Below are 26,831 nucleotides of genomic sequence, written 5' to 3'. Positions count from 1 at the left end.
AGACTTGACTTCTGTGCAGGACACATCGACGGGAGCAAAGCATGCACTGCAGAGGCTCATTCGGGGAGGGCAGAAGCCCGCTCCCTTCCCGAGGCTGAGCCACGCCCTCTGGCAGCTTGCTCACGGCAGCGGGGCCAGCTGACTGGGGCCAGGGGCTGGGACCAATGTGCGCGGCAAGTGCTCACCGGGACGGGGAAGGTCTGGAGCGACTCCCCCTCTTGGTCGAACATGAACTGTCCCAGCAGCTGCCCTTCCTCTTGATACTCATTTTCTAGTCCCTGAAAGCAAAACCAGATGGTCACCGGATCGTGGAAATGACACCGGTTGACGGCATCTCTCCAGCAGGAGTGGGGGAAACCCGTCTCCATCACCGCGGAGACCAGGGCCTCTGCGAGGCTGCCACCCGGGCATTTTATCCAGGGCTTTCCCAACTCCTTGCCCGTGCGGGAGGTGTTCCTCCATCACTGAGACTAACTGTCCCTCCGCTGGGCCCACGCTGCCTGTACCGCTCTGGGGGAAAGCGGGCAGGGAGGAGAGCACCCCTGGGCCCCCGGGTGTAAGCACACTCACGTAGACGGAGAAGTCCTTGGGGGCGCTGGTGATGTTGCCCGTGGGCGACAGCGTCTTTGGTATGTGCTCCAGGGTGAAGCTGGTCGGGTGGATCTCCATCGACAGCCGCACCACCAGGTACCCCTGTGAGCCTTTGAATGCCCAGCAGTTCCCTGGATAGATGTCAGGCTGGGGAAAGGCAAAACACTAACACTTAATAGTTGGGCAAGCGCGTCACCATTCATAAAGCAGAGCAGTAAGAGAAAAGACGGTGCCACTGAAATAAAAGTAAAGGCATTTTGCGTGGTAAGAAGTTACCAAAAGCCAAATCGAAAGACAACCTGGGGAAGAGTGACTGCCTCCCACAGGTGGGTGAGCTCTACGGAGCTCACGTGGCCAGGACCGCAGGGAACATGGGCGAGACGCACCACCTAGGCCACATGGGGTGTCCATGTCCCCAGCCACAAGGAGGCCCAGCTCACACAGGACCGGGAGCCAAGTCTATGTGGCAGGTGTCCCGGGGCTCACGGAGCAGACTCCCATCATCCCGAGGTGGGTGCCTGTGCTGACGCTGTGGGAAGTGCACGCTGGCCAAGCTCTGAAGCCCAGCCGGCACAGCGGCCTCTGACCCGCATGCCCACTTCCACCCGGGGACGCTGGCGAGGGTACAAAACGACCCGGCCCAGGCACAGGCGGCAAGAGTCCTTTCCACAGCGGAGGAGGCTCTGCCCTGGTGCCGGCGGCTCTGCGGTGCGGCCCAGACCAGGTGGGAGGGAGGGGCAGGATGGAATGACACGAGGAAAAGACACTCAATCTCGGTTCTTTGTGTCCTCTCTGCTCGCCCTGTGAGAAGGGGCCTGGGCCCTAAATACGCGTTGCCGTCTGAAGGAGCGGCCACCCAAGGCCACGCTCTGACTCCCGCAGCCCTCGGTGCTCTGTGCCCAGTGGGTTTCCGCAGGTTCCTGGTGTGGCAGCCTTCAGTGAGCCGTGGCTGCGCTCCTAGGAGGTGTGGCCTGAGCCCGGGGCTGCCCTGCCCGTCGGAGGGAGCTCATCCTCCGCCAGCTGTCCCTGCGAAGGCCCACACTCCTTCCTGCGAGCAGCCACCCCTGCTGCTGCCCCAGCACAGCCGGCACCCTCTCCTCCTTCCCGGTCAGGCACGGCTCACTCTTGCCCCGCACGTCTACCATGCAGAGGACAGCTGCCTCCTGACCTCCAGGGGACATGCTGGGACCCAGGCCAGCACGACGGCACAGGGCAGACCGTGCGTGCGCCTGAGGCCGTGCAGAGCTGAGGTATGCGGGTGAGCGACCCTGTGGACCAGGGCCTGGCGAGTGCTGGGGACGAGGAGCCAGCGTTACGCAGGTCAGACACCAGCGGCACCTAGGACAGGCGAGGGGAGGGGCGGGGCCAGCACTGCCCATGGACGCACTCACTCCCCGCTCAGCTCCTTCCTGAGCTTTCAGGCTGAGCGTGTGTTTCTAAGTGAAAGGTCGCTACCATGTGAATGTTTCACGTTAAAAAAGCAATTAAAATTTCTTCCGAAGACATAATGTAAGGCAGCAGTTTAGCCCTGAGGCCGAACGAAATGTATCTGATGCTTTACACTCTTCATCATGCAGCCTTGGAATCTGAGACCATGCAGGAGGAGGCCCCGGGAAGGCACACCGCCCGGAATCGTGGGGCCTGTGTGCGTGCCGCCTGCGGGGCACCCCGCTCTCTCGGGCGTGAGCAGGCAAAGCTCACTCGCACAGTGGGCCCTGCAGTTCACACCTCAGACAAGATGGGACTGAGTTACAAGCCCAACCTTGGGTCGAGGGGACAAGAGGGGCTGGGGGTGCTGGCCCGCATGTGTCCGCTGTGTGAAAACTCACTGAGTGGACACAGACGAGGGCACACACTCCTGTAGGTACCCTACACCTTCACAAAAAGCTAAAAATACATCGCAGAGCTGGTCACAATGGGCACCCCGGTATGCCAGCCGCCAAGCACATGCCGCCGGGCAGGGGCCCGGACAGAGCTCCTCACCTGGATCACGACGCGGGGCGACTGGGAGAAGTACCACAGCGGGATGCCAAACAGGCTGATGAGCGCCGTCTTGGTCTCGTGCGTCTCCGAGCAGCGAGTGCTCAGGATGCTGCCCCCTGGAAGCAGCGACCTGTGTCAGGGTCTGAGCCCGCCTCCGGAGTAGCCCGCCTCCGGAGTAGCCGGCCAGCCCCGCAGGGAGGACTGGCCTCGGTACTGTGGGTCAGCCCCCCTCGGCCCCACGTGGTCCAAGTCCAGTGCCAGGAGGTGCCTGCCTTCAGTGCGCAGTGTGCACCGGCCAACGCGGAGGCCCTTAAACATGGCTGCTCCCCGCCCGCCCGCACCTCTTGGGACAGCAACTCTGAATAAACTTTTGTCCATGGCTTTTTAAAATCCTCACACAAGGGTATGTTTCTATTGACTTTAGAGAGAGGAAGGGGAAGAAGGAGAGAAACATCAATGTGAGAAACATGGGTTGGTTGCCTCCTGTACCCACCCTAACCCCAATCAGGGATCGAACCCACAACCTAGGCATGGGCCCTGACTAGGAATCGAACCCATAACCTTTCAGTGCGCGGGACGACACTCCAACCAACTGAGCCACACCAGCCAGGCTGCTCATGTTTCTCAATGAATAATAATGAATCCAATCAGGCCCGCTGCTACCTGGACCGTGAGGGTTAGAGGGTTGACTTAATAGGCCCACGGCCAGCTGCTGGGGGTTAGGGGGTCAGGCCCCCCTCCTTCCTATGCTGCTGGGATGAGGCAAACTAAACAGGCGGACAGTGCGTAAGATCACCACCACCCCTGCCGACTCCAACCCTTCAACACACGACAGCGCGTGAAGAACCTCCTTTCCCAGGAAAACCTGTAATCCCTAACGTGACACGTTCCGAAACCCGAGATGCTCTGTCAAACGGAGGGTGGCAAAACCTCCCCACCGACCGGACGTGAAGTCATTCGGTCTTTCTCTCTCGTGTCCTACAAGCATCCACGATTTCGTCACAGAAACCTTCCCGTGTTTGATCCAGTGTCACAGAGGTCAGGTGACGAAGGCATGTACGTGGCCCCAACCCTTCCCTGAGCCACAGTCTGCTTTCTCGAGTACACTGGCCTGCGATCTTGGCCCGGCAGCGCCCACAGACCACGCTTTCCTTACTCCGTGAGGAACCCCACCCCTCTCCACTGTTTGTTGCAGGCCTATGGCTGAGGACCGGTCCCGGGGACGCGGTCCCAGCAGGAGGCAGGCGCTGGAGGGAGGCTCGCCCAGTTCCAGAAGGAGCCCACACCCACGCCGCGAGCACAGCCTCCTGGGAGACGCGGGAAGAAACTGCCTGCTGCCCGTGACTGACCTCCCTGCAGGTCACCTCGGCGACCACCACCAAAGCGGGGTCACAACACACTGAGTGTCCTTCTGCTGGGGCTGCCTTCAATTCGTAAAAAAAAGCGCCCTGGCCATTGCGGGTTCCATCCCATTTGGGTGCGTGCGGGAGGCAACCAACTGATGTTTCTCTCTCACGCGGATGTTCTCTCTCCCCCCTCCCCACCCCCCTCTCAAAAAAACAGTAAGAACCTATCAAGCGAGGACACACAACAACAAGCACGTACCACCTGCGACGCTGACACACACTGCACGACACTCAAGACCGAGTGAGTCCTGGTGCTGGACAGCGAGGGGCAGCCCCTACAGCTGCACCTGCCAGCAGGTGGCCTCCGGCAGTCACCAGAGGTGCTCACTCACCGCCAGACTCCAGGGCAAAGTCCACCATGCCGGTCTTGTCCTGGGAATACAGCTTGAGCGCGTTGTTCACGATGATGCGAGCTTGCTGGGCGGAGGCAGCGCAGGAGGGGACCCGACCCAGGGGAGGGAGACAAGGGTACGTTAACGGCAGGCGCGGAGGCCCGGCGTCTCAGGGAGAGCAGTCAGCAGCTGTGCTGCGGACGACAGGCCTGGGGATGTCTGGGAAATCCAAACTGCAGCCTGCACCCGGGCGGGGCCACAAGGCGAGGGTGCCCACCCTGCCCACAGGGCTCCCACCACCCCGCCCCGGGCGCACAGAGTGGTGGCCACGCAGGTTCAGAGCGGGCACTGCGGCCTGGTTCTGTGACGGGAGACACGACCTCAGGTGTGCGGCTCCAGGCAACCGGACTCTGGGACAGAGGTTAGCAGAGCAGTCCTCCCCAGCAGCAGTGCCACCTGGGCGCCCACGACCTCTGCACCTCCCTGGCTGAGCACCCACCTGTCACCGCCCGTCTGGCTGCTCAGGACCCGGCCCTCAGCGCCCTCGCCACAGTGTCACCTCCTCCCTCTCCACCTACCGCTTCTGTGATCCCAGAAGTCCCCTCCGAGGTCACCGCGGCCATGATGGCTTCAGAGGTTGGCCCCTGTCTTGTCACAGAAATGTGGTGGGTGATGTTCTTCAGTATCTGCAGCTCCAGCTCTCGCAGCAGAGCCTGCAGGTCGCCCTTGCTGACAAACTGCGCAGACAGCTTCTGCAGCAGCCAGTCCAGGGAGCCGTCCTGCTGGTCGCCGGAAAGCAGGAGTCTGACCGTCTCTCGGACTTGGGCATCGACCTTATAAAACCACGAGGACAGAGACGAGCAATCACCGCGGCTCCATATGCCCCTCACCTTAGAATCTAAGGCTTAGATACGATGGCAGTGTCCCTCAGCTCTTCACGTCCATCATGGAAATGCCACCCCCCCCCTTAATATGTTTTTATTGACTTCAGAGAGGAAGGGAGAGAGAGAGAGAAATATCAAGGATGAGCGAGAATCATTGATCGGCTGCCTCCTGCATGCCCCACACTGGGGATCGAGCCCCCAACCTGGGCACGTGCCCTGAGCGGAAATCAAACCCTGAACTCCTGTTCGTAGGCTGCGCTGAACCACTGAGCCACGCCGGCTGGCGATTTCCTCCCTTCAGTTAAATGGAAGAACCCCCCAGACATGCTGGAGTAGATCAGAGAACAAGAGTGTGAGGGGGCACAGCGTAAGTGGAGCCTGTGCCTCAGGCCGAGGAGGAGGAGGAGTCGCTGCGTCCAGCCTCGCCCACCCAGCCCTGAGGGCCCGGGTGAGGGGCACAGAGCACTTTAAACGTCACTGTTTCCAGAAACGCCCTCAGGTGTTACTGCTCCGCACACTTGTGTACAGAACGGCGCCGGGCAGTCGTGGAAGCAGGCACTCTACTCGCCACGATCCCGAGATGTAGGGTCGGAGGAGGCTTACCTTTCCGAGGACCGTGTGGGCCTCCTCACAGCTGCTCCTCAGAGGCTGCCACGCCGCCACGTCTGACCTCAGGTGCTCCAGCTCGCGCTCCAGCTGCGCCACCATGGACAGCAGGCGCTGCTCCTGCCCGGGCGTGCTGGCGGTCGGGGTGGGGAGAGAACAGGCTCAGTGAACTCGGGAGAAGCACGGCCCCAGACGCAGTGGGTGACGTCAGCCTGCGCCTCATGCACAGGAGCTCCACACACTCAGGCCGGGTCCCTGAGGGTCCCCTTCGCCCAAGGGTGCACCTGCCCCACGTGTGCTGATGCGGCCGACCGCCGGCCAGACACAGACACACAGACACACACAGCACACGGGTCCAGCCCGACCGCCGGCCAGACAGACACACAGACACACACAGCACACGGGTCCAGCCCGACCGCCGGCCAGACAGAGACACACAGACACACACGGCACACGGGTCCAGCCCGACCGCAGGTCAGACACAGCAGCCAGAGGGGACAAGGTCCCCAGCTGAGCCTCAGGAATCACTGAGCAACGAAGGGTGAAGGTATTGTATTTAGACAAACTGGAGGGCGGGGGAGGGACTTGTGTGATGAAACTAAGGAGTGAAGAGCGAGAAGGGGAGTCCAGTGTCCGAGGGCTCGGGGGAGGGCTGGCTGTAGAGGGACGCATGGGACGCAGTGAGGAGCCCAGGACCTGCTGAGGCACCAGGCTGTTTGGGCGGCCGAGGGACGGCTAGAAGGCCGGAGCCCTGCTCCGAGGGGCCAGCTGCAGTGGGGTGCAAAGGCCCGTCTCACATGCAGGCCCTGCCCACAGGACAAGGGCTGAGCTTTGATGCCCATGTGCCAGAGAGCTCCAGGCACCGAGTCCCCCCACTGTGACATGAGCCTGGGCTTATCTGCGCCCCGAGGGCGGTCCTCCAAGCATTCCAAGTCAAAGCAAGGGGTGCCCTGCCCTTGGGGTGCTGTGGAGAGCAGCAGACCCAACAGGCCCCTCCCAGGAAGACACACAGCTCTGCGTCCCCTCCGGAGCTCGTCACCCCAGGTGGCAGCCCCACGACACGCCGAACGTGGTGCATCCGAGCCTCCTACCTCTCTGTCCTCAGCTTGCTCTGCTCCAATTCCTTCTGGATGGCCTAGAAAGCACAAGAAACCACCTGTTTTCACGATGCCATGCTGGCTTTTCATGAAGCCACCCACGTGGTTAACTACACACACCTACGTAGTGTATAACCACGCCTGCCTGGGTTCCTCCCCTGCAGCCCCAGCCCCGGCTGCCGGCTGGAGGGAAGGGTTTGCTTTTCCGACACTGAGAGAGGAGCAGTCCCACAGGAGCAGCTGGTGCATGTCCCACATCCGCGGCTCCGGACCAGCCCAGTGCCCTGGCGGTCACCTCCACGGCAGCACAGGACAGGCACACACACGCCCCCACCACGGGCGGCGGCGGGGTCCGCTCAGAGCGCAGGAGAGGCCTTCTCGCAGCCTCAGGCCCGGAGACAGGTGAGCTTCGCCGCTCTGACTCGTCGTGGCTGTGCCCTGCCTCCCGCTGGGTCAGCAGACAGCCTCCGGCTGTGCCTGCTCTGTGCCAGCCCAGCACCTGGCCTCCGTCCTCTGCCTCCCTCAGCATCTGAGATACACACTTTCCCTCCAGAAACTGACTTCTCGTCTGCACACAGGTGCCTCTGGAGGTGGCCGTGACAAGCAGGAGGCACAGACTCAGCCGGCCCCTGGCGTCCACAGCCCTGCCCTGGCCGATCCCTGGGCGCAGGCCTCCCCTCGAAAGACACCTCGGACCAGGAGCTGGACATGCTCATGAAGCATCACGGCAACACATGGAACCTCCCAGGGAAACCCTGGCCCGGCAGAGGCCCTCTTCACGTCCATCCAGGACGGCAGCCGATGCCCGAAAGGGCCCTTTCAAGGCTGGGGCGTGCCAGCACCGACCCTCGGGGCCTTCATGTAGGAGAGCACGTTGCCGAGGCCACAGTGACGAGAAGGAATACCTCCAACTTCCCCGCCAGCTTCCCCAGAAGAGCCTCCAAGTCTGAGATGCGCGATTCCTGCTGGTGGTGGGAGGTCTCCGAGTTGTCCTTGGAGAGAAATGGGAGAACAAATGGCAGAGAAAGGTAAGCGACAAATAAACACACCCGGCAAGTTATTCCCACACGGAACACCCACGTGGGGAGCGCGTCTGGTCCCAACGTGGCAGAGCACTGCAAGGGCTCACCACCCACCACGGCTCTCGTCTCTACCGCCATGTCAGAGACCCGAGACCGTGCCAGCAGCTCAGGAGAAAAGACACCCACGTGGCTGCCTGCCGCAGACAAGCTGGGGTTCCTTCTGGGGTCACCGTGACCACAGTGCTCAGGCAAACAGGGGAGACGGCCAAGAACAGTGGGCCAAGCTTACTGAGCCAACCAGACTTAGAATCTCAACACCAGAGAAACTGATTCTTCTTTTTCTAAATGTCATTTTTTTCTTTAAAGGAGAACTCAAATGGACCATATGCACTAAGGGCGGCCTGCTGGCCACCCTCTTGTTTGGGAGCTCCCTGTCACGAGCATCCGTGCTGGGAGAGCACTCAGGGGCCTCAGCTAGATGCCCCGGGGGTCCAGGCTGTGGGTGGGACTCCAAGCTCGCCCTGCGCGTAGCAACGCAGAGCAGCTGCTGTCCCACGTGGAGCCATGAGCAGCTCCGTGCAGGTCTAATTTACTTGGTATGCTCAAGGAAAGAACCGTCAGCCCACCCTCCTCAACACTGATGCTGGTTTTCTTAAGGTCCGAAAGGAAGAGCAGGACCAGGTTCACGGCTGTGTCCTCCTGACCTTGGTCCCAGAGAAAATGCGGCGAGGGCCTCGCAGCCTTACCTGGGAGCCCAGCAGCCCGCCAGCTCCAAGGTCCTTCAAGTGCTGCTCCACCATGCTTGTCACCAGGGACGACACCCCGGCACCCCCATCGTCCATCTGGTCCACCCGCACTTGCAGCTTCTGGAGCGAAGCTGTCAGTTCTCGCAGCTTCTCGTCACGGCTCTGGCACTGTCCGGACAGCGAGGTCACCTGCCTCTCCACCTCACTCATCCAACGCCAGGGAGACGCCTCCGCAGCACCCTGAACAGGAAGGAGACGTTCCCACAGCAACGTGAGGGAGACCTTAAACCAGCATCGGGTAACCTCACTACAGGGTAAGTCAAAGCTACAGAGCAGAGCCCTGGCCGGCGTGGCTGTGGCTGGGGTCATCCTGTGCACCAAGGTGTCGCCACTTCATTCACGGCCGAGGCACGTGCCGGGTTTCGGGTTCAATCCCAGTAGAGGGTGTGCGGGAGGCAGCCCACTGATGTGTCACTCTCACATCGATGTTTCTCTCCCTCTCTCTCTAAAAATCAATACAAAATTTTTACCAACCCCTCCCCCCCCACGAAAAAACAACAACTACAAGACAGAATAGTACGGCCAAGTGTCAACTATAACGCACACAAGTACATGAAAGGAAAATACGCAAACATGCCTATTGGTGCATTTCCTTACATGGCAAGCTAGTGGTGGGTTCATTTTCTTTTCTGTACTTTCTGTATTTCCCAAAATAATGAACACTATTCTTCTTCAAATTAAATTAACTGAATTAGGAGGTTACTTTACAGATGCATTACTTGTACTACTGCAGAGCATTTAAGGAGCTTGATATTTAAAAGCATTTCCTAAAACAGGGCACCCTTGCACCTGCAATGCCAGGTGAGGCCTTTAACTGGTTACCTCTGGAGGCTGGCTCAGGTGAGAAGTCTCAGGTGTGAACAGGTCTTTGGGGTCATCCACCCTCTGTGTTCTGAGGGTGTGTGTCCAGTTGAACACGGGCAGGAGGGAGAGGAAGCCGTCCTGGCCTCGTAAGGAAAGGCCGGCACCTTGAAGGAGAGAAAACCACGCGGTCGCGGTCGGCACAGGCACAAGGTGCTCCGATGCCCGGTCGGCACAGGCACACCGCCTCCCACAAGGTGCTCCGATGCCCGACGCTCACTCAGCACCTCCCGATGGCGTGCAGTGGCCCTCCCAGGGAACGCGGTTACATCTTACTCACCGAGGAGGAGGAGGAGTGGAATGAGCACGATGAGAAACTTGCAAACATTCCGAAGGCACCTAGGAATGACAACGTTTGCCGTGAGGAAGCACAAGGCAGGGGTCCCCGTTCACTTGACCTCTCCAGGTGACACCTCCCCTCCTGCCCCCGGGTCCCATGAGAGGAGCCCACAGGTTGGAAAGCAGTTACAGTTTCCCCACCAGGTGTGTTTCCACTGCAGGAGCCCTGCCTCTAAGTGGTGGCTTGGGCTCACGCCAACAAGCACACACAGGCCGCTGGGAGCATGGGGTGCCTCACTCATGGGCCCCGAGGTACCCTGGGCCGTGGGAGCTGCCCCAGCCCTGACAGGGCCTCCTCCCTGAGTGACGCTCCCATAAGAACAGGAAAGCATTTCGTAAAACATAAAATGACATGTGAATGCAGGGCATTAACATACCATACTACAAGACTATAAATATAAGCTAAATCATTATAAAACAACTAGAGGCCCAGTGCACAAAATTCGTGCATGGGCAGTGGGGGGTCTCTCAGCCCAACCTGCACCCTCTCCAATATGGGACCCCTCGAGGGATGTCCGACTGCCCGTTTAGGCCCGATCCCGGTAGGATCGGGCCTAAATGGGCAGTCGGACATCCCTCTCACAATCCAGGACTGCTGGCTCCCAACTGCTTGCCTGCCTGCCTTCCTGATTGCCCCTAACTGCTTCTGCCTGCCAGCCTGATCACCCCCTAACCACTCCCCTACCAGCCTGATTGATGCCTAACTACTCCCCTGCCAGCCTGATTGCCCCTAACTGCCCTCCCCTGCAGGCCTGGTCACTCCTAACTGCCCTTCCCTGCAGGCCTGGTCACTCCTAACTGCCCTCCCCTGCAGGCCTGGTCACCCCTAACTGCTCTCCCCTGCAGACCTGGGTCCTCCCCAACTGCTGTCCCCTGCAGACCTGGGTCCTCCCCAACTGCCCTCCCCTGCAGGCCTGGGTCCCCCCCAACTGCTCTCCCCTGCAGGCCTGGGTCCCCCCCAACTGCCCTTCCCTGCAGGCCCAGTTGCCCCCAACTTCCCTCCTCTGCAGGCCTAGTCACCCCTAACTGCCCTCCCCTGCTGGCCTGATCGCCCACAACTGCCCTCCCTTGCAGGCCTGGTCCCTCCCAACTGCCCTCCCCTGCTGGCCATCTTGTGGCGGCCATCTTGTGTCCACATGGGGGCAGCCATCTTGTGTGTTGGAGTGATGGTCAATTTGCATATTAGATAGAATAAATCAAATGATGTCCTACAATTAGCACAAAATCAGCATGTTTTTTGTTAATCCTCACCCCAGGATATTTTTCCATTGATCTTTCAGAGAGAAGAGAGAGGGGAAGACAGAGAGAAACATCCATGTGAGAGAAACACATTGATGGGTTGCCTCCTGCAGGCACCCTGACCAGGGCCCAGGCCGGGGAGGAGCCTTGACTGGAATCAAACCTGGGACCCTTCGGTCCACAGGCCGAAGCTCCATCCACTGAGCCAAACCGGTGAGGGCACAAAATCAGTTCTTTAAAACACCAAGCAGATGTGACGTCCGTTTCCTTACCTTGTAAGAAGAAACACGTTCAGCCAAGAAATCAAAGTCACAAACTGGTACCATCCGCTCCCCAGCCACCAGAACACGCCAGAGGCTGCCTTCCCTGAAAGAGGAAAAGACCAGACTGTCCCGGGAGCGTTCTCAGGAAAGCCAGGCTCCTAGGCGAACCGCTTTAGTGACGGCCACGCTGGGAGCACCGGGAAACGGACGGATAGACGTTTGGGAAGTTGAGGGGTTGCAGTTTAGGAGCAGGTATGTTAAGGGGTGCTGGTCAGCACAGCAGGAATCCACACGCTCCCACATGGAAAGCACAGGCTGCAGCCACACAGTGTGCTCGTCAGCACACCAGACACGACTGGGAGGGGACACAGAGCATGCATCTCAGTTACGGCCAAACCGGGCGGCCAGACCCTCGCAGCGTCGGACACTGGGGACAGAGCCCATGCACCAGCCCAGAAGGAAGCGCCCCACAGGAGGAGCAAGCACGGGCCAAGCGGGGATGCTCGCTGGTTAGGGGAGTCGTTCCCTGCGGTGTTAGCGGCCCAGCCTGGGAGAGTGTGAGCACACATAGCCACCTGGAGCCGCCGCGGCCAACCAGAGGGCCGACCACACGGCCTGCGACACAGACCGCCCTGCAGCTCCGATCCTCCGCAGCGCCCGCTCCGCGACGTGACCTGTGGCAGACAGACGCGTGCGGGGGGCACACTCACACACGAGACCCCAGAGCAGCAGCTCCCCACAGTGACCACACAGCAGGACACACCTGCTAGTCTGATTTTACCCCAATGCTCCTCTGAGGAAGTCGACTCCCTTCTCCAGAAAAACAAAAAGCATCCGAGCAAGACACTGACATGAACTCAGACGAGGCTGCCGTGGGACCGCCTCCCTCCCTCCTGCCCGCGGACGCCATGGCGGGGCAGCTGCCCGCAGGCTGGTGGCGGTGTCCGCGGATTCACACGGAGAGAGGTACGTAAAACCCCGCAGACACCAGTTAACACGCTCAGCTGAGACAGGACCACTCAGGACCAGATGGACACCAATGGGCCAATGCTGCCCAGCGGGAGGGCTCTGGAGTGCAGCGGCCACGGGGTGCGAGAAGCAAGCACACAGCGCCCCGTCACACAGTGCACATCACGCACGACACCGCTGAGCAAGCCATTCTGCTTCGTTTTTAAGAGTGACTGCCGAGTTATCCACTCCTGTTAGCACGTGTGTGCCGACTCCTGAAACCATTAAGTAATTCCGACATGGCTGATATGCAAAGAAATATGGTTTAAGAGGGTTTTGAAAGTCGACTGTTTTATGTTTATTAATTAACAGTTGACAACTATTTTTGAAGCTCAGCTTAAAAAAAAAAAAAAAAAGGCTCCCCTTAAAAGGTGCCCCTTTCCCAAGAAACTTACAGGTACAAACCAGACACCTAACTCCATGTAAATCTCCCTGCTGCCCGGGGAGGGGCAGAGAGCCATCGCTGAGCTAAACCTTTAACTAAACCTCACGTAAGTTCTTTCATCATTCATCTAATTCATACTAAATACACGTACGAATAAGTTTGCAAGAGAGACAGTCTCCATATTTTAAACCACAGTTAACTCAAATCCTGTCCTTTTTTAATGGGCATCTGGATTCCCAATGTGGACAAGGAACAACAGGCATTTGTGGAGAACGTGACAAAAATGGAAGAGGGTGAGAGACAACCTGCACGAGACAGGGTGGGCCGCGCGGTCCCTGCTGCCCTCTCTGTCCTGGGGGACCGCAGGAGGGTGGCTGTGTGGGTTTCGAGGTGCTCCATACCGGTCCCCCGATAGTCATCGCCTGCGGGTGGTGGTGACAAGCAGTTAATATGCAAACCTTGTCCATTCGAAAAGTGTGCACAACAATGGCAGTTTGAAAAAGTAGGAAGCTCCACTATGAACAAGAGAAAAGGCAAAGCAAATGAACCCGGTGGCGCCAGCTTCTGTTGTTAAGGATTAAGCAGCAGCTCGGGCCACCCCACCCACCCAGGGAGGCTCGAGTTCACGGAGTGATGCCCCAGCGTCAGGGGCCTGCGTGCAACCTGGGAACCACCCAAGAGCAGGGTGCAAGACGAGGCCATACTTACACGACTCCCCATTTACACTGAGGTCACCGTCCTCTCTGAGAAACTCTTTTACTGTCCTCCTCCCACAGGGATCTGAACGAGCTGCAACACACGCAAAAGAGGCTTAGAAAGCTCCGCGTTCCAACGCCTCCTAGGCCCAAGGAGCCGGCCAGGCAGAGCGCACGTGCGGCCACCGGCTCAGCACAGCTGGTGGCTCGTTCAGGCAGGAGGAGCACAGGAGACAGGAAGAGAGTTTCAGGCCCCGCTGGCTAAACAGTACGCCCACCAACACAACGCACGGGGCTGCTTGAACGCGTCCAAACATCGTTCTAAATGCCATTCAAATAAACTGTTTTTGCTTTAAAAGAATCAGAAACTGAGCATATTAAGTTTTTATTTGAAAGGTGACTTAAAGCCCTGGCCGTGTGGCTCAGGTGGTTGGAGCGTCCTCCCACACACCCAAAGGTTGGGAGTTCGATTCCAAGTCAGGGCACATGCCGGAGGCAACTGATCGATGTCTCCCCCTCTCTCTCTCCTCCCCACTACCCCTCTCTGAAAACGAAAATAAATCCGTAAGCATATCCTCGCATGAGGGTTTTAAAAAAGCGACTTAAAAATGTTTAAACACTGGTTGACTGCCAGAGAACTGAGCCACACACAGAAGACAGGACCCCTCCGTCACTCCCAGAGGAAAGCCGGAGCCACGAGCGTCCGCGCCGAGGCCGAGCGAGCAGAAGCGTGCGTGCCGCGCTGGGAAAAGGAGCGCTTTCTCCACCTCGAAAGCATTATTTGGTGGAAAAAAGAGAAAAAATGTATTGAAGTACCTTGTGAGTCATGGCTTTCTGACTTATAGCTTTCTGATTCACGATCTTTTGATTCATAGCTTTTCAATTTGGAATTTTCTGATTCATAATTGAGCTTCATTAAAACCACTCGGAAAAGTTGCACTAAGAATGATGAAAAGGATGACGAAGTGTACGTGGCCAGCCACAGAATCCTATCCACGTAGAGAGACGCACCGCCTATCAAAAAACCGTGGACACAGTTAATTGCCTCCCACAAAGCCAGCGTTTCCTCCCCGACCAATCAGAGCCAAACCATTCGTGTCAGGCAAACCAGAATCGCTTTGTAAGTGGACACCAGACAACCACTTGGGAAGGCGACACGTCAGAGCTGCCGCCACGAATCTCTCTCCGGCAATCTTCACACGAGACCCCGTCTGAGCTCACCTCACCCAGTGCTGCTCACACACGTGCTCAGGCCCTGCAGTGACCACCCCCACCTGACCGCCCACCCACCTCCTGCCCGCTGCCTGGAGCACGGATGCCAGGCGAGGCCCGCGCACCTCCCAGGTCCTTGCACAGCCTCCCACTCGAGGGGACGACGAGACAGAGGCGTGGCCTCTGGAGGCAGCTGGGCACTCACGGAGCGCTGCACCAGGCCTTGTCGCGCAGCGCACCTCCATTAGTGCCCGAGCTCCAGGACACACGATGTGACCCCTGACACTTTCCCTCTGTGACCCTAACACACGTGGGGGGATACCCTACAAGGTTCAGTTGCCAGAAACCTTTATTCCTGGAAAAGCTTCTTCATGTCACTGAGGCGGGTGAGCACCTGCCCCACCCGGCAAGTGCACCGACCACTGGAGACCACCGGTCTGCGAGGAGGTGCTCTGAACCTTGGCTCGCACTTGCCCTAGGCCAGTGGTCGGCAAACTGCGGCTCGCGAGCCACATGCGGCTCTTTGGCCCCTTGAGTGTGGCTCTTCCACAAAATACCACGGCCTGGGCGAGTCTATTTTGAAGAAGTGGCGTTAGAAGAAGTTTAAGTTTAAAAAATTTGGCTCTCCAAAGAAATCTCAATCGTCGTACTGTTGATATTTGGCTCTGCTGACTCATGAGTTTGCCCACCACTGCGCCTAGGCAGAAGCCTTAGTGACTCAGACTACGGGCAGGAGGCAGCAGGCTGGGGGCGACGGGGTTGGAGTCATTTTAAAGAAGTAGAAGTAGAGCTTTTTTGCAAACGGCTTCGTGAAGCAGCCGACCCTGGGGGCTGGCACCTGGACAAGAGCCTGTTCTGCTGCCTGCACTCTGAGCAGAGGCTGGAAAGCAGAGCCCTTTAGTAAGAGGTAACGCAGGGTCAGTCTCCCTGATAAAAAACACCAAAGTCCCAATTTTCACCCATCAGCTTGAAAAATGTTTCAAGTATGAAAATGTGAAGAACTGTCAAGTCTCTGGGCTGGGACCCTCCTAGAGCTGCAGTGGGACAGTGACCGGGTCAGTGGGATCCCGGGACGGCACCTGCAGGCAAGATGCCCAAGGCCAGCCCCAAGCTCCACCACCCAGCAGGCTGCACAGCTGAGCCTCAGTGCGGCAGCCTGCAGGGTGGGGACAGGCAGTGCTGCCAGGAGGCCGGGACACTGGGGCAGAGCCCGCAGCAGAGGGAGTGCTTGGCGATGCGGGCTCCACATGGCCAACCCAGGTTCGATGCGACGCCACGCTAGAAAGGAAGTCATCCCGTTACAACTGCCCTCCCCTTCCCCTTTCTGCTTTCCTACTGCGTCCCTAACGCCACAGCAGACAGAACCACAAGCGTCAGAGCTGTGACAAGACCTGAGTCCTGGTACCATCGTCCATTACGTCCACAGTCACCTGAGGAATGTTAACTGAGCACTCGCGCGCTCAAACATGGCCCTGCCCTCCTGGCACCTTCCGTCCCCACCTGGTCACCTGCCAGGTGTGGCTCCGGCCCTGCAGGCTGACCCACACCCAGACTGAGCGCACAGGAGCAAGGACTCGGACATGAGGTGATGCAGCTTCAGCCCAGGGCTCCCCAGCCTCCCACGAGCATGTGAACAGGGACCGCAGGCAGAAAGTCGGGCTGGCGTGGAGGGCCCAAGCCAGCAGGGGCATCTCAGCCACACGCCAGAACCTGGAGGGAGGCCTGCAGCTCGGGGGCAGGAGGCAGCCCCGCAGCCCAGCCTGCGAGGCCACAGCAGTTCCAACGGTCACACAGCTCCAGGGCCTCCCAGGGCCTCCGTGCTCCAGCACCTGCTGCCAGAGCCGTGCCTTCCCGCGGGCCAGGAAGTGAAGCTGCCACCCCAACAGGCTGAGCTGTCCCCGAAATGAAGCTCCCTCAATCATGAGTCAGGAGGTCAGGGACTGCGTCCTCACTCCCACTGGCACGAGCCCCTCTGGCAGGAGGCGAAAGCACCCTGTGGAGCTGCTCCATGGGTGCACGTGTCTCAAAGGGACCGCAGTCCCAGCAGCTTCATCTACGGGCAACTTCACGGACTTTCAGACACTCCTAGGACAGAAACACTAACCACGTGAAATGGAAGTTGATGGCCCGACTGGTGTGGCTCAATGGTTGAGCGTCAGCCCATGAACCAGGAGGTCACGGTTCAATTCCTGGTCAGGGCACATGCCCGGGTTGCGGGCTCAATCCCCAGTGTGGGGTGGGTAGGAGGCAGCTGATCAATGACTCTATCTCTTTCTCCCTCTCCCTTCCTCTCTGAAATCAATCAAATATATTTTTAAAGAAATGTAAGTTGAAAGAGGATGAGAAGGAGCACAGCTACTTTTTGGTGCATTTCTTAAACTTTTACAGGATGATTTTGAGTTCAAGTCTACGACAGACAAAGTGCAGATGCTGAGGCCTGTGAGACGAGGTTTGTAAGAGGAGACGTGGAATCTTTTCCTACCACTGAAACAAGTGAGCGGGACTTACGTTTCTGACTCCTGTCCCTCGAGTAGACCCTGGAGGAGGCGCCGTGCGCGGGGAGCGTGTCCTGGCGCTCGGACAGCAGGGTGCAGGCCCTGCAGGTGTAGCCGTTGCTCCAGGCTGCGTCTGCGGCCACCTTGCCATTTCCCTGAACGACAGCTTTATTGCCACCTGAAGGTTTCAAAAAGCAGAGGGGGCCTGTTGCTCACAACCTGTGGGCCCTCACTCACACTCTATCTTAAAACGTAGGGCAGAAAAAGGACTGAGTCATTACCTTTAAGATCTCCATCATCATCAAGACCTAAAACACACACATATTTTTGCAGTTGAGCTCAAATGATCAAAACAGCAAAACCCACTCAAAAAAGTAAAGGTCACAATGGTTAATGACTCAGCGTTATGGTGCTGGTCAAGATTTACTTCCCAAGACACCTAACATTCATGGCAATTTCTCCAATACACACACACCCTCTTTTGACGGAGATGGAAGGACATTGACGAAAATGCATTCATGCACCCACACGCGCACACTGCCCATGCTAAGGATGCAGCATGCAGGCAAGGTTTGCGGGACCAGCCGTTTCTCAGACACGGCAACCCCCCGACCCCCCTGCTCGCTGCCTCGCTCCCTAGAGCGGCACATAACTCCTGGAACAAGCCCAGGCTTCCGTCTGCTGAGGCCGGCCAGGACATGGAGGGGACACAGCACGGCTCTGCGCCCGTCAAAGCTGCCGCCCAAAGCATGCCATTCCTTGCAGGAGTGGGGTCGTCCTATGGCTGCCTTCAGTCACGTCAGCTCAGTCCCTGTGTCTACCCTGGGTGCTGTCCGATGGCTCACACACACTGCCTGCCCGCTGCTGAGGCCGAGGGAGCCTGAGCTCACTGCTCACGGACGGCCAGTACCCACAAGTGATGCGCTGACCAGCAGCTCTCCACTTGCTGCCTGACCCGCAGACGTGACCCATTCTGTGCAGCTTCCTGTGTGGGCTTTGAGCCTGAGCAAAACCCTGACCTTACGGGCGCCACTGGCCATGACCTCCCTCCCTCCCGAACCATCTGAGCAGTAACCACACCGCAGACAACTCACCCCAGAAGTGGTCCACTTTGGTCTGTTCTCGGATCAGAGACTCGTCCAGCACGGGCGGCCGTAGACAGGCCGCGCCCTGCAGACCTCCGCTCTGGCCAGCAGCAACCTGCCTCGAGGGGCGGTTGACACTAAAAGCCAGTTTGCTCGCACTTCTGTGCTGCTTTGCTGTTCTAAAAAAAAAGGAATAAGGAACAAGTTCATAGACCTTTTCTTGTAAATACAAAATGATTATATTTTACACACACAAAACCTTTGAGAATAAACCATATCATTTAAAATTTTTTAAAATATATTTTTATTAATTTCAAAGAGGAAGGGAGAAGCAGAGAGAGACAGAAACATCAATGATGAGAGAGAATTATCGATTGGCTGCCTCCTGCACGCCCCACTCTGGGGATTGAGCCTGCAACCCAGGCCTGTGCCGTGACTGGGAATGGAACCGTGACCTCCTGGTTCATAGGTCCATATGCAACCGCTGAGCCATGCCGGCTGGGCTAAACAGCATTTTTAAGGCAGCATCTTTGTCCATCTCTCTGCTGTAATGAAACACCCACTGATCTGGAAAAGGGAGACCTAAGCTGGGGTCCAAGAGCTCCTTCTAAAACTGTAGTGGTGAAAACTTAAAACAACCTAGTATAAAAGCTGCCTAAGTATGAAAATAAAAAGCGTATGATTTCTAAGTCTACCCCCTCCCTTTTTAAACCAAGTGACCACACACTCCTACACCCCATTCTACTTCTCAGTCACCAGGAAGGACGTTAAGTCCGGCAAGCATTCCCAGTGCCCCCATTCCCGTGAGCACAGTGACAAAGATGAAGGCCTTGAACACTAAGGCTCTCGGACCCTGTACATCGCTAAGACCAGGAGCAGAAGCCCCTTGAGGGAGCAGTGCTGGGTGGGAGCAGGCAGCGGGCACAGAGGGCGTGCGCATGGCGTTAGGACACCTGGTCACCGTGGGTGTGCCCACACCGCCGGGCGTGCCCACACCACGCACCAAGCTGTAACCATCGCAGCTTGCGGTCTCTTGCTGAGTCTCAGGCGGGAGGGAGGTGCAAACTCCGTCTCTAAACTCCCAGAGGACTCCGACCGGAGCATCCAGCCCGCTAGGCCAGCAGCGTCCCTGCTGACAGCACCTTCCCCGCTCCCGACAGAAGAGCCTGTGGGGAACCTGTCACTCTCACGTGGCCCACAGGAGACTGCAGGTCCACTCTGTCTCGAATGCATACCGAGCTCGCCCACTGTGCTCCTCTGGGCACAGGCAGTCTGCACTGCACACGGTTTTAGTAACAGACTGGCTGCAACGGCCCCGCCCCTAACAGCCTCTGGTGGCATGTGCCCAGGTGATGGGCACCCACACCTTCCCCAGGCTTGCAGACCTGGGGAACCTTACCCTCAGGACACCAACGCCGACAACCCTTATTTACAGCACAGCCACGAGACCACTTGTGGGTCTGTGTGCACGCCTGTCCTCAAATTCAAGAGCTGGCCTTCAGGACACGCGTGTGTGCGTTAGGCTCTAACTGGTGTTAGCACGTGTGTGGGCACAAAGGCGTGGGGCTCACCTGGCCGTTCTGTCCTTCAGGGAGGCTGTGCTGCTGAGGCAGGAGTCGGCGTCCCCCGCCTGGCCCCCCTCAGTGCCGCACACAGTGGTAGCCAGGCGCAAGCTACGCCGGGACATTCTTGGAGAATCAAACACGGGGTCCAATCTGTGCTCAGTCTCGAAATCCAGAGCATCGGAAGAGTAACTGGAACTGGAGGAGAGCAGCGTGTCAGAGAGGCATGCTCACAGCACCGCTTTAAACACACAAACAAGGAACAGAGACGGCGGGACCCGTGGTGCCTTTCCGAACACCCATAGCGTTGTGACGACTTTTCTACAAGGCAGACAGGCTGCGCCCCATCGGTGCGGGGAACCAGCCCCGGTGCCTGATGGTTAAGTCAGAGCAGACCTGAGATCGCTGGACGTAGCCATGCTGACTCACAAGAATCCCACCTGCGGGCAATCGTGCTGCCCACACCCGATCAAGCAGCAGCAACAGCGACCCTCCCTGGCAGGAATCCCACAGTCACGAATGACCCATGGCAGGACAGGAGGAAGCAGGTGCTAGGCTAGACCATCTGCTAGTCTGCCTCTAACGCACCATCGAGCGGAGACAAGCCCGGGAGCGCACTTCAGCCCTCCATGGAGTTAGCGTGAACTCAGAGGCGTGGCCCTCTGTGTTGTTAGCAAGGTTTTCCAAACCAAGGAACATTCTCTGAGCACCTACTCTGTGACACCTCGGGGTGGGACCATGCCTCCTGCCCTGCCCAGCAGGTCCCGGTGGCCGAGCGTGCTCAGGGCTCCCACACACCAGGACGCATATTACAGGGTCGCCAGCAGGGAGGAGCCACCACCTGGCAGGTAGGAGGAGGTGAGCACAGGTCACTGTGAGGAGGGAGGGGCAGGACCCGGCTGAGGGTTTCCTGAGACCCTGAGGGAGACAGACTGCAGACCCAGGGCATGGAGGTGGGGGGAGGGAGCCTGGGAGTGCCACGTGTTGCAGAGGCTTCCCACGGGAGCGGTGGTGTGGGACGCCCGCTGCCCAAGAGAGCGTGGGAAGGACTTGGCAATCGGAGTGAAGTGAATGGGCTTAAGAACAGTTTTGCATTATATTTGATATTACAGAAACAGTTTCCCAACCAAATTCCTCCCAAACTCATTAGATCTCACACTAGAACATGCAGTCACAACAACAGTAGCTGACACCACGGCTCCACATCACAGGTGTGGGACACGCCACACGCCTTCCGAGGCTGTTCGTGTGGACCTAGGGGCTGGAGTGGGAGCCTGCGGCAGCCACGCTGAGTGTGCAGCAAGGAGGCCAAGGACATAGTTTTAGTCTAGGCCCGTGGTCGGCAAACCGGCTCGCGAGCCACATGGGGCTCTTTGGCCCCTTGAGTGTGGCTCTTCCACAAAATACCACGGCCTGGGCGAGTCTATTTTAAAGAAGTGGCGTTAGAAGAAGTTTAAGTTTAAAAAATTTGGCTCTCCAAAGAAATTTCAATCGTTGTACTGTTGATATCTGGCTCTGTTGACTAATGAGTTTGCCGACCACTGGTATAGGCTAAAATCGCCTGTTTTCTTCCCAAAGTATTTTATACAACTATTAGTGACCCAGTGCACGGATTCATGCACATTGAAAGGAAATTAATTAGAAGGTGGCCTGCGGGGTGGGACTGGGCATGACGGGCTGGACACGCCCTGGAGCCAACCTCCCGCGGTCCCTCCCCAGCCGGCGCACCTGGGGCAGTGCAGTGGCTTGAAGGGCGTCTATGGAGTGAGTGGGGTCCCTCCTGCAGGTGGGGTCCCTCGGCCTGGCCTGCGGGGATCAGGCCAAAACCAGCTCTCTGACATCCCCCGAGGGGTCCCGGAGTGCACGAGAGCACTCTGCAAAGTTGCCGTCATACAGGGTATGGAATGCAAATACAAGTGTGCAGTAAACCAGATTCGGCCGACAGTGCCCCAGCAACAACCTAACCGATGGACGAAGGTGGAATCATGCGGCCCCGCAAGGAATCAATCGGGTTCCCTCCTCTCTGGTTTCGGGGTGCATCACCTGAGAACCACTGCTGCCAAGTCACTACAGCTCAACAGCTCCTGCATTGAGCGTCTGCCCCCTGGTGGTCAGTGCACATCATAGCGACCAGTTGGACACTTAGCATATTAGCCTTTTATATATACACTGAGTGGCCAGATTGTTATGATCTCTGAACACATAATAATCTGGCCACTCAATATATATATATTAGAGGCCCGGTGCATGAATTCGTGCATGGGTGGGGTCTGGCCAGCCTGGCCAGGGATAAGGGACATGGGAAGTTGGCTGGCCTGCCTGCTGGTCGAACTCCTGGTTGAGGAGACAATTTGCATATTAGTCTTTTATTATATAGGATATACTCTGAGTGGCCAGATTATTATGTGTTCAGAGATTATAATAATCTGGTCACTCAGTGTATATAGACTAGAGGCCCGGTGCACAAAACTTGTGCACTGTGTGTGTGTGTGTGTGTGTACGCACGCCCCTCAACCCAGCCTGCACCCTCTCCAATCTGGGACCCCTCGAGGGATGTCCGACTAATGGGCAGTCGGACATCCCTCTCACAATCCAGGACTGCTGGCTCCCAACCACTCGCCTGCCTGCTTGATTGCCCCTAATCACTTCTGCCTGCCAGCCTGATCACCCCCTAACCACTCCCCTGCCAGCATGATTGACGCCTAACTGCTCCCCTGCCGGTCCGATTGTCCCTAACTGCCCACCCCTGCTGGCCTGCTCACCCCTAACTGCCCTCCTCTGCCGGCCTGGTCGCCCCTAACTGCCCTCCCTTGCCGGCCTGGTCGCCCCCAGCTGCCTTGCCCTGCAGGCCCAATTGCCCCTAACTACCCTCCCCTGCAGGCCTGGTTGTCCCCAACTACCCTCCCCTGCAGGCCATCTTGTGTCCACATGGGGGAGGCCATCTTGTGTGTTGGAGTGATGCCAATTTGCATATTACCTCTTTATTATATAGGATTACATATATAGATGACTTCAGTTTAAGGAAAGCATGTTCTTTCAAAGCAGAGCTCCGCATGCAGGTATGGACCCCCCTACGGGTCACGGATGGCCCTTCATGAACTAACCTCAGGAAGGATGGTGACGGCCAGGTCTGCCCGCCTCTGTCCAAGCCACACCCGTGTGACGGGCACAGTCAACCAGCAATGCAGAGGACGGGCAAAGGGAGTGGCTCTCTCCCTTCCCTCCCCAGGCGCCCTGCAGGTGACAGCGGGACAGGAAGAAGCCGCTGGAAGAATGTTAGAACAGCAGCCTATGTAGACCGCCCGTGGTGGGTGGGGAGAGAGAGGAGCTAAACATGCCACGCCCATGCTTCCTAAGCTGTGAGGCTGCCCGAACCCTCAAAAGGTCTGTACCTCCTCTCACAGGAAGACACACTCCAGGGTCGTCCTATTTAGACTGAAACTTGAAAACAAACCACATCTTACACATAAAGCACAGAAAGACCTGGAAGGTCTTCTTCCAACTGGTCACAGAGCTGCCGCCCCCCAGAGCTAAACCAGGCTGGGTTCACGGCAGGGAGGGCAGGGCAGGGGTCAGCAATCCCCTCTTGGGCTCAGCCCTCTTTCCGCAGGGACCTGCATCCAGGACCAGCAGGGGCTGTGGCCTCAGTCTGGGCTGGGCCCCGCCATCCTATGAAACAGGGTCCTCCAGGCAGATGCGCTGCAGCCCCAGTGGAAAGACCCAAACGTCTGCGGAGACCAGAGGAACCAGGCACCCAACGGCAACACCAGTGTCAATGGGTGCTCAAGCCCTTCGCTGGTTCTCTGTGAAGCTGGTGGGGGGGGGGGACACAAAACTGTAAACGGAGGGTGAGAGCATTAGTGACATACGGGGAGATAAAGAAGGCAGCATAGATGAAGCCCCACAGGGAGCCGAGCTCCACCCTCGAGGGCCAGGTTTCAGTCTGGCTCTCTCCCCAGTTATGTGTTGCTATGGACACCTACTGGTCTTTAAAAATCTGTTTAGATGCACTTTTAATCAAAAGACTGAAGGGAATCTACTGCCATTGAAAGCCGGAAACTACTATGGACCCTGGGTGGCGAGGAGCTGTGGCAGTGGGCAGTGGGCAGTGGGACGCCAGGGGACCTGCCAAGGCTGGTCTGCGGGCCGAGCAAGTCGTGTGCAGCGACAAGCTGAAGACTGACCTCACACTCATGCTCAGTGGTGTGCTTTCTGAATATCTACCTCTAAGCTGATCCTCCCACCCTGACCCTTTGTCCCCCGTCTCTCTGGACCTTCACCACAATGTCCTTCAGCCTCAGAGGCCTCCAATCCCATGATCAGCAGCCTAGGGCTGCGATGCCCGCCCCGCGGGCCACTGTCCCAGGGCCTGGCCATCTCTCCCAGCTCTCTCTGTTCAGTTCTCGATGGCTACAAGGAGCAGGGGGTCCCTCTGTCCCCACCCACAGGTCCTCTGTCCCCACCCACAGGTCCTCTGTCCCCACCCCACAGGTCCTCGCTCCTGCCTGGCAACCTGTGTGGGTCACCTGGTCCCAGGTGCTGACAGCATTGCTAACTCTGTCCCCTCCTCACTTCCAGTTCACCCTCCCCTGCCTCCACCTCGGCTCTCTAGTCCCCAAGTCCCTGCTTCCTTCTCCCCCTCGAGAGTAGGCAGTGTCTCAGACCGCTCATGAAGGATCACAGTCACACTGCCATCTGCAGTGTAGGGAACCCCAGAGCCCATCGTGCTGCGCCTTCACTTTCGGGGCCTCACTGTCAGGCACCTCTTCTCTGCCTTCAACCTCTCTCTACGGCTCCTTACTGCCCGAGTCCAGACACACTCCCCCTCTCCTTGTGGTAAGATAAGGAAGTAATCACAGCATGCCCTTCTTTCCCCTTATCAGCCAACCTGTTGGCTACATTACCCCCCGACCCCATCACTTCTCAGCCTCTTGGGGTTAAGATCAGGGGTAGAAGACCAACCTCCCGAGAGTGAAAGGCCAGCTCCTCCCAGCCAGGCCTGCACCCAGCAGGGTGCCCACCACAGGATGGAGGCCTGACAAAGCTCCGCAGTGCTGCCATGCCACGCCCACCACCGCGGAAGTGATGGGATTTCAGTGAATGGGGAAGTGGACAACACTGACCAAGCTCCCCACCTGAGGGGAGAGACAGACCCCATGTACCCGCTCAGAGCACAGCAGGAAGCACCACCTGCCGTGCAGTCAGGCCACAAACCACGGAAACCTGGGGCCGACCAAATCTCTCCAGCTAACTGCAGCTCCCGGACGCACCGATTCACCCTGCAGACACGTCACCCTGCAGACACGTCACCCTGCAGACACGTCACCCAGCAGACACGTCACCCTGCAGACACGTCACCCTGCAGACACGTCACCCAGCAGACACGTCACCCTGCAGACACGTCACCCTGCAGACACGTCACCCAGCAGACACGTCACCCTGCAGACACGTCACCCTGCAGACACGTCACCCAGCAGACACGTCACCCAGCAGACACGTCACCCAGCAGACACGTCACCAGCAGACACGTCACCCTGCAGACACGTCACCAGCAGACACGTCACCCTGCAGACACGTCACCCAGCAGACACGTCACCAGCAGACACGTCACCCAGCAGACACGTCACCCAGCAGACACGTCACCAGCAGACACGTCACCAGCAGAATGGGAGAGTCCTGTGCAGGCCGACTTTTAAAACAGTTGTTAATAAGAAGACGACGGCCTGGGAAGCTGGCGTCCTGACTGGGTGTCGGACTACGGGGAGCTGCTGGCAGTGGTTTACTGACCAGGGCTCTGCAGAGCTGTGCTTGAGTCTCACCCTTCAGAGACCTGCTCCAAAACAACGCACTGGGGCGAGAAGGGGAGTCCAAGGGCGAGACTGCTGATGCCAGGCAGGAGGCAGGGCTGGGCAGTTTCCCAGCAGGAAAACGCTGCCATGAAATGCAGAGCCGTCAGGATGGGAAGGAGCCTTCCGGTGCCCACGGAGACAGCGCAGCGTGAAGCCGGCGCTGCACACAGAGCCGTCACCAGGAGCTCAGTCACCAGCCCACCAGCTGGGAGAGTGGTCAGAGCATCAGCCACGGGTGGGGGAGCAGGACGGGGAGGGTCTGGAGGACAAGGCCGAGAGGACACCTTCTGGGAACCCCCTTCTCCACACTGCAGCCTCGTGTCCTTCCCGGCACAGACCTGGGTACGTTGCTCCTTGTTAAAACCCTTCACTGGTCTCCACTGCCCTCGACAAAGACCCAGCACAGCCTGTAGAACCACCCGGCCCGTCCTTCCTCCTTAGGGCTCGGCCACCCTCACCACCCACCTCCACCTCAGGGAAGGCTGCCAGTTACTGCATTCACAGCGCTGCTGTCCCCAGAGACCCAGACACAAGCATATTCTAAAAACTATATTTAAAATAGGTTATAAAAGCTAAAAATAGTGAGAATAATAACTATGCTCCACAATATAGAATAAGGAATAGTTTACTTGAGATGGCTCACTCAATTTCTTATAAAATACTACAGGACTTTTTTTAAAAAAATATGTTTTTATTGATTTCAGAGAGGAAGGAAGAAGGAGAGAGAATAGAAACATCCATGAGGAGAGAGAATCATGGATCTGCTGCCTCCTGTAAGTCCCCCACTGGGGATCAAGCCCCCAACCCGGGCAAGTGCCCTTGACCAGAATCGAACCTGGGACCTTTCAGCTCGCAGGCCAACACTCTATCCACTGAGCCACACCGACTAGGGCAATACTACAGGACTTTTAACAAACAAAATAAAGAGTGTGTTACTATGGAAAGTGTGAATAGAAACACAATCATTAAACGTGAGATTTGACTAATGCCCTTACAAAGGATTGTCCTTAAAATACCCTCCCATGTCCTTAAAGTTCCCATCACCCTTTATCTCAGAAGAGCCATCTCCTGTGCGCAAACCCTGCCCAGGTGCAAAGACTCTCTAACTGCC

General features: G+C 57.8%; 1 protein-coding gene across 14 annotated transcripts in view; it reads right to left on the bottom strand.

Annotated features, from left to right (window-relative positions):
* SUN1 (Sad1 and UNC84 domain containing 1) overlaps nucleotides 1-26,831 on the bottom strand; it is a 43,555-nt gene that overhangs the window by 1,850 nt on the left and 14,874 nt on the right. For 3 of the 14 annotated variants that reach the window (XM_080676751.1, XM_080676760.1, XM_080676757.1), the window contains 20 exons: nucleotides 19,881-20,069; nucleotides 18,319-18,488; nucleotides 17,506-17,532; nucleotides 17,238-17,402; nucleotides 14,334-14,531; nucleotides 13,531-13,611; nucleotides 13,128-13,244; nucleotides 12,005-12,103; nucleotides 11,439-11,532; nucleotides 9,869-9,927; nucleotides 9,550-9,695; nucleotides 8,668-8,907; nucleotides 7,805-7,891; nucleotides 6,894-6,937; nucleotides 5,800-5,935; nucleotides 4,891-5,145; nucleotides 4,313-4,397; nucleotides 2,575-2,690; nucleotides 571-738; nucleotides 186-278 (listed from right to left, as the gene is read on the bottom strand). In XM_080676751.1, coding sequence (XP_080532877.1) covers nucleotides 186-278; nucleotides 571-738; nucleotides 2,575-2,690; nucleotides 4,313-4,397; nucleotides 4,891-5,145; nucleotides 5,800-5,935; nucleotides 6,894-6,937; nucleotides 7,805-7,891; nucleotides 8,668-8,907; nucleotides 9,550-9,695; nucleotides 9,869-9,927; nucleotides 11,439-11,532; nucleotides 12,005-12,103; nucleotides 13,128-13,244; nucleotides 13,531-13,611; nucleotides 14,334-14,531; nucleotides 17,238-17,402; nucleotides 17,506-17,532; nucleotides 18,319-18,488; nucleotides 19,881-20,069 — 2,569 coding nt within the window. Of the gene's footprint in view, nucleotides 1-185; nucleotides 279-570; nucleotides 739-2,574; nucleotides 2,691-4,312; nucleotides 4,398-4,890; nucleotides 5,146-5,799; nucleotides 5,936-6,893; nucleotides 6,938-7,804; nucleotides 7,892-8,667; nucleotides 8,908-9,549; nucleotides 9,697-9,868; nucleotides 9,928-11,438; nucleotides 11,533-12,004; nucleotides 12,104-13,127; nucleotides 13,245-13,530; nucleotides 13,612-14,333; nucleotides 14,532-17,237; nucleotides 17,403-17,505; nucleotides 17,533-18,318; nucleotides 18,489-19,880; nucleotides 20,070-26,831 lie in introns of all 14 variants that reach the window. The other 11 variants (XM_080676759.1, XM_080676762.1, XM_080676761.1 and 8 more) reach the window with 8 other exon arrangements.

Source organism: Plecotus auritus, assembly GCF_963455305.1.
Source record: "Plecotus auritus genome assembly, chromosome: 6".
NCBI classification, from domain to species: Eukaryota; Metazoa; Chordata; class Mammalia; order Chiroptera; family Vespertilionidae; genus Plecotus; species Plecotus auritus.
Note: the sequence above shows the minus strand (reverse complement) of the source record. Positions and strands in the feature narration are given on the sequence as shown.